The 10,218-nt window shown below is 44.7% G+C and overlaps 1 protein-coding gene and 1 long non-coding RNA gene across 10 annotated transcripts in view; one reads left to right on the top strand and one right to left on the bottom strand.

The window, feature by feature from the left end:
- Positions 1-1,517: 1,517 nt before the first annotated feature.
- Positions 1,518-3,262, bottom strand: LOC133246036 (uncharacterized). The gene is made up of 2 exons (XR_009735876.1): positions 2,578-3,262; positions 1,518-2,108 (listed from the first exon to the last, which is right to left on the bottom strand). It is a non-coding gene; the product is annotated as an uncharacterized LOC133246036 (long non-coding RNA).
- Positions 3,165-10,218, top strand: part of ATXN7L1 (ataxin 7 like 1) — a 264,507-nt gene continuing 257,453 nt past the window's right edge. For 3 of the 9 annotated variants that reach the window (XM_061413937.1, XM_061413936.1, XM_061413935.1), the window contains exons 1-2: positions 3,228-3,453; positions 3,976-4,044. In XM_061413937.1, the coding sequence (XP_061269921.1) occupies positions 3,273-3,453; positions 3,976-4,044 (250 nt within the window). In that variant the 5' untranslated portion in view covers positions 3,228-3,272. Of the gene's footprint in view, positions 3,454-3,975; positions 4,045-10,218 lie in introns of all 9 variants that reach the window. The other 6 variants (XM_061413943.1, XM_061413940.1, XM_061413939.1 and 3 more) reach the window with 3 other exon arrangements.

Genomic DNA, 10,218 nt, shown 5'->3' with positions numbered 1-10,218 from the left:
ACAGGCTTGACTTAGCTGGGAGCCTCTGCCTCAAGGTCTTTCACAGTTGAGGGCCGGGGCTGTGATCTCAAGGCTTGGCTGGAAAAGGATACGCTTCCAGACTCACGTGGCTGTTGACAGGATTCAGCACCTCACAGCCTACTGAACAAAGAGCCTCAGTTCCTCATGGACTGTTGGAACTTCTCTGTTCCCTGCCACATGCACCTCTCCAATGGGTACCTCACAACATGGCTGTGGCCTTCCCTAAGAGCAAGTCGATGAGAACAAGAGTGAGTGAGACAGAAGCTACAGTCTTTTTGTAACCTAACCTCTGAAGGGACATCACTCTGCCATATTCTCTTGGTTAGAAACAAGTCACTAGGTCCAGCCCACACAGTAGGACATGCATACTAAGATGAGGGGATCATTGGGGTCGTCCAAGAGGCTGCCTACCACCTTTGCATATACAATGAGGAATAAATACCAAAATGGAAAGAATATTGGAAAGCTGTAGGGGAAGAGGAAAATGTTCTGAGATCTCATTACTTCTACCTCTGAGCTCGCTCTCTCTCTTTCTCCCTTTCCCCAAATCCAGTCATGCAACACATCCTCGGATGAGGCACCTTACTTCACAGTGTATCTCATACCTGCTCTCTCTTCTCCATATGCACGGGACCACCAAAGTTCAGGCTTTCATTTCTTCCACCATCAATAGTGCATCACTACTTTTCTTACCAGCTTCTTTAGTCCAATACACCCTGGATACCAAGACCAGAAAGTAGTCTTTCCAAGTCATACTTTCTATTATTACTACAGAAAGCCCTTTAGTGGCTCTACATTGTCAACAAAACCCAAATTCTTTAGGCTGCCATAAGATGCCTTTCATAATTTGACCCAAGTCTGACTACAAACTCATCACTCCCAAATCCCAAATAATAATCCATCATCCCAGGTAAACCACACTCAACACCAAAACACACCACACTTGCTCAGCTTGAAGCCTCTGCTGACACCATTACTCCCCCTTCCCTTGGCAAGACCAATCTTCACCTTACCATTATAAATCCTCTCCCATTTCCAAAGTGCAGAGCAGAGTAGTTTCCTCTGTGCCTAATCTTCTCTGTGACACATTTTCTGATCACTCCAAACTAGAGTTCAGTTCCTCCCACAGATAGGTACAGCTTTGAGAGGCCACACCACTCACTGACCTGGCCAGTCACTGGGTACATGGCTTGTTTTTCCAAGAAGCTGGTAAGTTTCACACCTTTCTTCTTCCACAGAGACCATCAGATTGCATCATCACCAGAACTAGCCTGGGTCTCACTTGTCTTTCTCTGCTGGGGATGGTAGTCCATGACAAGCAATAATTGTTGAAAAGATGTATGGATGGATGGAAATGTCAAGCACGGTGTCTGACATATGAGATCAGTAAGTAAAAAAAAAATCTGCTAATACTCTCAGTCCTTCAAATGAGAATCTCCACTCCATGACACCTTAGCCATTTAGTGGTTCCTATGTAGGAACACTTCCAAAGAGAGCAAAGGCAAATGAAATTTATTCAGGTCTGATCAAAAACAAGCCCATTCACACAAACATCACAACTGAAGATCAACCGGAAGCTCCTCCTTCATCGTCCATCCTGATCCTGGCTTTGAGGTACAGGATGCCAAGTGCAGGGACATTAGATGACAGAGCCAAAGCAGACTTCATGACAAAGAAACTTCAAATCCGTGAGCTTCAGTCATGGGGCAGAAATAGTCTGTGAGAACTAAAAGGGTGCGGGGGTGGGGGTGGGGGTGGGAGAGGGAAATATGTCGGTTGTGGGGTCGAGTCCATATATTTTAGGTAATTGCTGCTGCTGCTGCTGCTGCTAAGTCTCTTCAGTCGTGTCCGACTCTGTGCGACCCCATAGACGGCAGCCCACCAGGCTTCCCCCGTCCCTGGGATTCTCCTGGCAAGAACACTGGAGTGGGTTGCCATTTCCTTCTCCAATGCATGAAAGTGAAAAGTGAAAGTGGAGTCGGACACGACTGGGCGACTTCACTGCAGCCTACCAGGCTCCTCTGTCCATGGGAATTTCCAGGCAAGAGTACTGGAGTGGGGTGCCCTTGCCTTCTCCTAGGTAATTCCTAGAAAATGAAAAAAAATTTTTTTAAAATGAGAGATACCAGAAGACCTTTTAACACCTTTGCTGCCAACCCCTGGGGAAGGAGGGAAGAAGTGGTGGGAATCTCAATGAAAGCATCAAACGTCCAAAATCCAGAGGAAATTTAACGCTTCCTCTCTATTAATAGCTGGCCAGAGCAGTTAAGCCTCAAGTGAATTCTCCCAAGAATCAGATCCCTGATTGCCTGCGCTAATCCGGGCGACCCTCATCTCAAAGGAGGAAGTGCTGGAAACGGCTCCAGGGCCTTGGTCCGCTAAGCAGCATCTTTGGAGAGTGGGTAAGTCCTCACTCCCACTACCGTGGATGTGGAGCAAAGTGTGCACAGTGGTTTTCTGAGAGCCGGAGACTCGCATTGCGGGGCCCCGAGTTTTGAGCTTTGCAACGCCCCGCAGCCTGAGATGGGAAGGCAGCTCCTCTAGCTCCAAACTTACCTGCTTTTTAGAACCACTTCCATCTACCCATTGCTCTCAGCTCCCAAAGGCATCCGCAGAATCCTCCACCACCCAAGGTCCACCGAGAAAGAGAAGAAAAGGTGGAGGGAGTGGTGGCTGGGAGGAGAGGTCACCGGGGTCTCCTCCCTTGAGGTGGTCGTCGGGAAAGGGGGGTTGCTCGGCCCTTCTCCACTAAGCGGCAGGGATCCTCTCGGGGGCGCCTCACGGTAGGCGACAGGAACTGGCGAGGGCAGGGCGCGCTGGAAGGGCTGCACGCAAAAACTTTCCGTCCTGGAGCGCAACTCTGCAGGGAAGACAACCCTTCCCACGGCCCCAGGTCGCGCCTCTCCCAGGTCGCCCTCAACCCCCTCTCTCATGTCTGGCCCCTAGGACCCCGGCTAGCGGGCGCCGGCGGAGCCGCAGCATCCTCACGCCCCGCGCTGCATCCTCTGGTCCCAGCGCTCAGCCCCGCCCCCGGCGGCAGGCGTGCTGGCGGCAGGCGTGCAGGCGCCGGGCCTCTGGGCGCCTCTTTGCTGCCCCTGGCGGCCGCGGATGCCGAGAGCCGAGCCGAGCCCGGCCGGGCGCTGAACGGCGGCTCCTCCTCCTTGCTCTCTCCTCCTCCTCCGCCTCCCTCCTCCCATCCCTCCCTCCCTCCCTCCCCGTTTCAGAACACTCAATGTCGGAACGTTCCGAAGATGACGTCGGAGCGTTCTCGAATCCCGTGTCTCTCGGCTGCTGCTGCCGAAGGAACAGGGAAAAAGCAACAAGAAGGAAGAGCAATGGCGACACTGGATCGCAAAGTGCCCAGTCCGGAGGCGTTTCTGGGCAAACCCTGGTCCTCCTGGATCGACGCCGCCAAATTACACTGCTCCGACAGTAAGAACCCCACCGCCTCCTCCTCCTTTTATTACCCTGTAACCTTTCCATTCACCTAGAGCCACTGGGAAAAAGTGTGTGTGTGGAGAGAGAGTGGCCCCCGGTGTCCTCCATGCTTCTCCCTCTCTCTAAATAAATACACACAGAGACAGATCATCAGTGCACAGAGAGAGGCCCTGCTGCCAGGGCTGTCTGTCTGTCTGTCTGTGCCCTCTCCCCGTGGCAGCCCGCGGGGTGGGCTTTCACAGCCCCACGGTGTATCCGTTTAAAAGGCTACTCTGTTGCTGCTTGCATAGTTTTTTTTTTTTTTTTTTTTTTGGTACCTATATGGGCCAGGTAGATGGAAATCCGGACTTGGGAGAAAATGTTGCATTGTCAATTTTTGAAGGATTTTCATATCCAGTATTTATATCGATCTGTTTGCAAATAAACACTCTCCCTTCCCCCCTTGACTTTGCCTCCCCCCCCTTTTTTTTTCTTTTTTTCCTTATTTTCTTTTTTCCTTTTCTTTTTCATCTGCAGATGTAGATTTAGAAGAGGCTGGAAAAGAGGGTGGAAAAAGCAGGGAGGTTATGAGGCTTAATAAAGAAGGTAAGTGGAGCTACTGGCATTTTAGTGTTAGCATGTGTGGCAGAATCTTCACAGGATTTCGACTATAATGTGAATTGTTCTGCTCGGTACAGAGTGACTAAGGCTTGTCAAAAATTGAGCACGCCCAGGTGACTCCTGCTTCATGTTAACTTCTTTCAAAGTACAAATGCAACTGGGGGGTAGAGGGGTCGAGACTATTCAAGGCAGAAGTTTCCTGCACTTCAGCTGGAGTCCACATTTGGACCTTCTGATACATATCTGCTCTTCGCCTTTGGAGCATTATTGCCAAATGGTGGGGGGTGGAAATCGTTGAAATGAGGAGCAGGGCTCCACTCACAAGCATCCCAGCCTTCCTTGTGGGTAAATACACAACAGTTTAATGAACCCCACTTGGTCAGTCATCCCAGCAGCTACTTCTCCACTAAAAGCCATGGTACATGGCAAACCTTTGCAGCAAGTTACGTTTGGCCCACTTTGCGTTTGGTCACAGATTGTAATGTGGTGAGCAGGGGTATCTGTGTATATAACCTCCAGCCAGTCACCCATCTCTGTTTCCCCAGTGTGGAAATACAGTACCTAAAATGGAACACAGTGAGTAGCTAGGTCATCCCAGACAGAGGCAGGTGAGTGAAGCCACAGCCTGCTGGAACTGGGCATCAAACACACATGGTCATCATAAATAAATCATGGCCTATTCATGTTTGCGAGCCTGCCATATGTAACTGTGGCCTATGGGCTTCACATGGAGCAACTCCAGAGACCACTTTCTGTTGAACGAATGATGGGTTCAATTGAGTTGTGATTTACTAACTGATATCTTATAAATGTGTTTGACTGAAACTGGAGGTGGGAGGAAGTGCAGGGGTGCAGAAGAGGTTGGCGGGAAGTGTGGAAAGCGTTCAGCCATAACTAGGCCATGGGAGCCTGGCTCATCCAAAATGAATGGAGGAAAAGGCCATTAGATGCCAAAGGATGGTTTCCCTCATAAAACGCGATGTCACCCTGGTAGGCAGCTGAAACCTGCTTGGAAAGATGGAACTTGTTTTGTGGATCGCACCTCAGACAGTTGGTTTTCTGTGCCTAATTGTTTCCTGACCATCTAGTGAGAGGAGAATTTGTGCTTCAGAAAAAAAATGACATGGAGGTTAAAAATGCATGCATATTCAAGGACAGCTCTCTAGCATAATGTTTCTGCTAATTAAGCACTTTGATTGGAAACGAAACCGTATTCTAAAGATGTTTGCCTCTAAATACCTTAGTGTGATCTTGACATGTGTCTTTAGGATGCACAAGGGAATGATGTCAAGTGGCCCTCTTACAAGTGGCAGCTTATTTGTGCTCAGTGTCCATGTGTGTTGGCATTGGAAAGTATCACTGGAAATTGTTTTTCTTCACAGACAAACTCTTGACACCTTTAAAAACTTACGGGACTCAGTTATCAGACCAGTGGCAATGAAGAGGTTTCCAGAAAAGATGAGCTTGTGAAAACCTTCAAAGTTGAATAATGGTCATGGTATAGCCCAGAATTGGCACCTCTTAGGCCTGGTTGATAGATTATGACTATAACACACAAAAATATTCTGCACCCTCCCCCAGGCTTCTATTTCAGAAGACCCTTATTTTCAGATTCTCTTTGCCTCATGAGAAATAGATTCTTTTAAGGGGGGAAAAGAATATAAAGCTCTCCTTTCCTTAGAAGCCACAAGTGGTACATCTTGCTTACATTTGTAAAGATATAAGCTTACATCTTGCTTTCACCTGTAAAGATACAAAGATTTAGCTCCTAATTATGTGCATTTGTATTATGGAACCCCACTTTTCAGTGTAACTGTGCGATTGCTCAGTATACGAAATAGCCATGTATGGGCTGAAATCTCTTTGTTCGTGGGCCTGGTGGAGCAGGCCTAGGTTAGCAGTTTCTGGAGTTCTCCTGGTATGCGCACACAGTTTTCTTCATGGATAGATTGTGTGTGTATATATATACACGAACTGTATCTCTTCTTCCCGTGGTGAGGAGTTTAAAGGTTTAGCTGAGACTTGGTATAGGGATATTTGGTTGCCAAAGTCCCCAGAAACACTGGTTGCTTTCGTCTTGCCATTGGTCTTCTTGCTGGAGTCATTGTGTGGAAAGTCCCAGGTACCTGATTGTGGATGGATCTCTGCAGGACACAACGTGGCCAGGGTGTGACCGTGTTTCTCCGGGTGGTGAGCGTACATAGATGGACCAGGATGTCATCAGTAGTAAGCAGGTCTTGAGACTGTGCTTTAATAGCAATTAATAGGTGAATTTAGGAATTCCAATTAAGAAATGAAGGTACATGATCCAGATTTTGATGTGAATTTTTTTATTGTAAAATAAATATAAAATTTATCATTTTAACCATTTTAAAGTCTTACAATTCAGTGCTACTGAAGTATACTTAGTAAGTATACTAAGTATACTAAGTGTATACTTAGTAAGTATACCAAGTGATATTACCTATAGTCACAGTGTTGTACAACTCTCAACACTATTCATTTCCTGAGCTTTTTCATCATCTCAGCCACAAACCCTGTCTCCATTATATTAATATAATAATTTCCTATTCCCTCTCCCCTGGGGCTGAACCCTGGAAACTTGTATTCTATTTTCTGTCTCTATGAAGTTGCCTATTCTAGGTACTATATATTTGCAATGTATGACCCTTTGTGTCCATCTTCTTTCACTTAGCATCATATTTTCATGGTTTATTCATGAGGCAGTATGTATCAGAATTTCACTCCTTTTTATGGCGGAATAATATTCCATTGTATGTATATATCATGTTTTGTTTATCATCTGTTAATGGACATTTAGCTTGTTTCCATCTTTTTACTATTGTGAATAATGCTGCTGTGAGCATTGTGATATGATATTTTTTATGGACTAACCTCTGGGGGAAAAGCTAGGCTGGAAAAATGAAAAAAGAATCATTTTATCTTCTGCCTCCATCTGGCCACAGCTTCAGAAGGAAGGAAGGACTTGTAGACTTTTGAACAACCTGACTATTGTAATATAGTTCCTTCTCCATTCCTTGAATCTTTTTCTACTTCAGTACTCCACCTGTATCAGTATGAAATGTTAGCTGAATGATTTGAGATTTCTGTAATAAAGTCTTCGTGTTCATGTTACTGTTTATCCAAAGTTAGCTACAATTATGTCAAGAGGAATTTGACAAATGCTTTTTTTTTTTGGTAAATACTTTTGAACTTTGCCAGATCATCACCTGGGTTCAGAAGGCATAGTTATTTCTGTGCTTGAATGTAGTCATGTGGGGTTATATTGAGGGCAGACTGAAGGGTGAAGGGAGCAGGAGAGAGGGCTTTGAGTCTGCTTTCTAATTCCAGTGTGTGACCTTGGGAACCTCACTTTCCTTGTTTGGGCCTGCTCTGTTTCTTGTAAAGTAAGGGAGTGGTTTTAAAATCTCCTCGGTCCTTCTGAGACCTATGAATTTAAGTTCCTTTATTGAATGTACCTACATTTGAGATGCAGTCATACTACACAGACTGTTTAACTGTAGACAATTCACCTGCCAGTGTAGGAGATGTGGGTTCGATTCCTCGGTCAGGAAGATCCCTTGGAGGAGGAAATGGCAACTCACTCCAGGATTCTTGCAACAACAAAAAGCAAGCCTTCACATTAGAAATATCTTAAACTACAAATACTGGACTTCTTTTCTTTTTTTTATAAGCTCTTGGTGCCAAACATCACTGCACCTCGTACACAAGCCTAATTCTCCTGCAAATAGTTTGTGAGTGGTGTGTGGCCTTTAAGACTGAGAAAACTAAGGGTCTGTGACCAAAACCCAGGGTAATGTGTTCCCCATAGTGGAGAGGGGATAGACCTGGATCTGAGGCGCTAAGATTTCCTCAAAAGGAGGGTCCCAGAAACCTGATTAGCTTAATCTGTGAGCTGCCATTATGATAGGAAATTCCAAGGAAGGCCAATTCATCTAGCTAACCTTTTAAAATAATTTTCTTTCTCTAGCTTCATAGATTTATTGGAAGACATTTTTCTAAGCTAATCGGGGGAAACCTTCGTGATTTAGAAAGATGCCTCTCTTTTCTAATTGCCTGACCTGAACTTTTTATTTTTTAAAGAATGTGCATTTATAAGTAAGGACCAGGTGTGTATGGCTCATCAATGTCCTGAACTATACATCAAGTTGCCCAAAAATTTCAGAGATAATAGCAGGGTTGTTGTGAAGGTTAACTGAGACAATACAAAAGAGTTTAGCACATAGTAAGTGCTTAATGAATTTGTGCTTTTCTTATTTTTAGATGTCATTAAGATTATCATCATCATATATTAATGAAGCTAGTTCTAGAAAATTTTATTATTAGAATTAACAAGGATTTTTAACTAACCAGTGATGAATGGAAAAGATATACCCAATCAGAAATTTTATTTCTAGAGTAAACCATGTTATCATAATTTTATAAAGCTGAAGATTTTTTGAAAGCTGATTTCTGTGCTATCCATGCTTTTGATGGAGTACAATTGATATATAGTCACTGATAAGTTTTATCAAGTGCTAGAAAAAATTACTTTGGCAGTTTGGGACTTATGGCTGAGAAGAGTTTGCAGAGTTCTTTCTGGGGACCAGGATGTTTTAAAAATATTTTTTATTTTTTTATTATTATTTTTTAAATATTTATACATTTATTTGGCTGCACCAGGTCTTAGTTGCAGCATGTGGGATCTAGTTCCCTGACCAGGGAATGAACCTGGGCCCCCTGCATTGGGAGCTGAGAGTCTTAACCCCTGGACCAGCAGGGAAGTCCCTAAAAAATATTTTTTAAATGATTGATAAGTTGTTTGATCAGTAAGGATAGAAAGTCCTCAGTGGATCACTGTTTGGATCCTTTGGAGGCCTACCTTCGTTACTTCAGGCGTGTTTCTGTGCATCAGTGTTGCCAGGTGTTTTGATTTGATGTAGGTAAACTTGTGGAATGCTTCCTTCCCATCTGAAAACTGTTCTGGGGCCAGTAAGATCTTTCTGTGACTGTGAGAGTTTGGTGTTCTGCTAATGCTGGTGGAGTTAGGCTGGAGCACAGGAGGAAGCAGGGAACGTGGGAGTGTGTTCAACTCAAGTTTAAGAATTTTTCAGTTATAGCTGGATGGGGGCAACTTAGAGGAAAGAACTGACCTGATAAGAATGAAGGGTTCTTAGAATCCAAGTCAGGGAAGCTAGCGACAAGTGGTTGAGATTTATGGGAAACTGTGGAATGGTCCCCTTTATCATTATACAGACAACTCTGTTATCTATGCTAATAGGCAATGGGAAGACACCCAGTCCACAGATTACACTGATAAACCTCATTTTCACCATTAATTTCAACTTCTTTCTCCATTAAGCCTACCTTCCTCCCCTTTGGCTAATAAGCGGCAACATTTGTTCACTTTGGCATTTCATTATCATCTCTCTTCTTTTGCCCAGTGCTTGGGATGAAAGGATAGGAGAAGTGGAGTGCCCTCAATGTGATAGGGAGGAAAGACGAAAAGGAGGAGAGGACTTGGAGAATGAATCAACTTCACAGTTTCATCCAGCTGATAGAGAAGGGGGAATGCCACGACCAAGATGGCAAAGCTGAGAGAGGGCATTTTCAATACCATCTAGTTTTGAAAATACTGAGCTTCTAAAATAAGTATCTTTTTATACATACACATATTTCTATGCACTTTAGTTCTGTGGAGAAAGTGTGGCTCTAGCTCCTCCCAAAATAGGAAGTTAGGCAGGTTGGGCACACTTTGAAACACTGCATGTGATCTTGCTGCCTAAGCCCAGTTACCCTGTGCTAGGTTCTCATCATGTGAGTCTACAGGAAGGAATGACACTTTTATAGCTGGAAGATGTAAACTGTTTCTCTCTCTCATTCAAATGTTTCTTATTTTTTTTCAATAACCTTCACACGTTACATAGTTGAGAAGGATATGCAGTGAAAAAGAAAGTCTTTTACCCTTGTCCTCAGTCGCTTGTGTATCCTTTCCAGGATCCTCTGCCTGCATTCAAGTAGATACACGGATAGTTTTTCCTGCCTGCGTTACCCATGTGGCTGATAACATCCTATAAGTACTGCATGGTATCTTGCCACTTCCATGTATCTTAGGTAGTGGTCCACATCAGAGGCAGTTCAGCCTGCCTCTCTCTTTTG

The sequence above is a fragment of the Bos javanicus genome, chromosome 4, assembly GCF_032452875.1.
Source record: "Bos javanicus breed banteng chromosome 4, ARS-OSU_banteng_1.0, whole genome shotgun sequence".
Classification (NCBI taxonomy): domain Eukaryota; kingdom Metazoa; phylum Chordata; class Mammalia; order Artiodactyla; family Bovidae; genus Bos; species Bos javanicus.
This window is presented reverse-complemented; position numbering and strand designations above follow the sequence as displayed.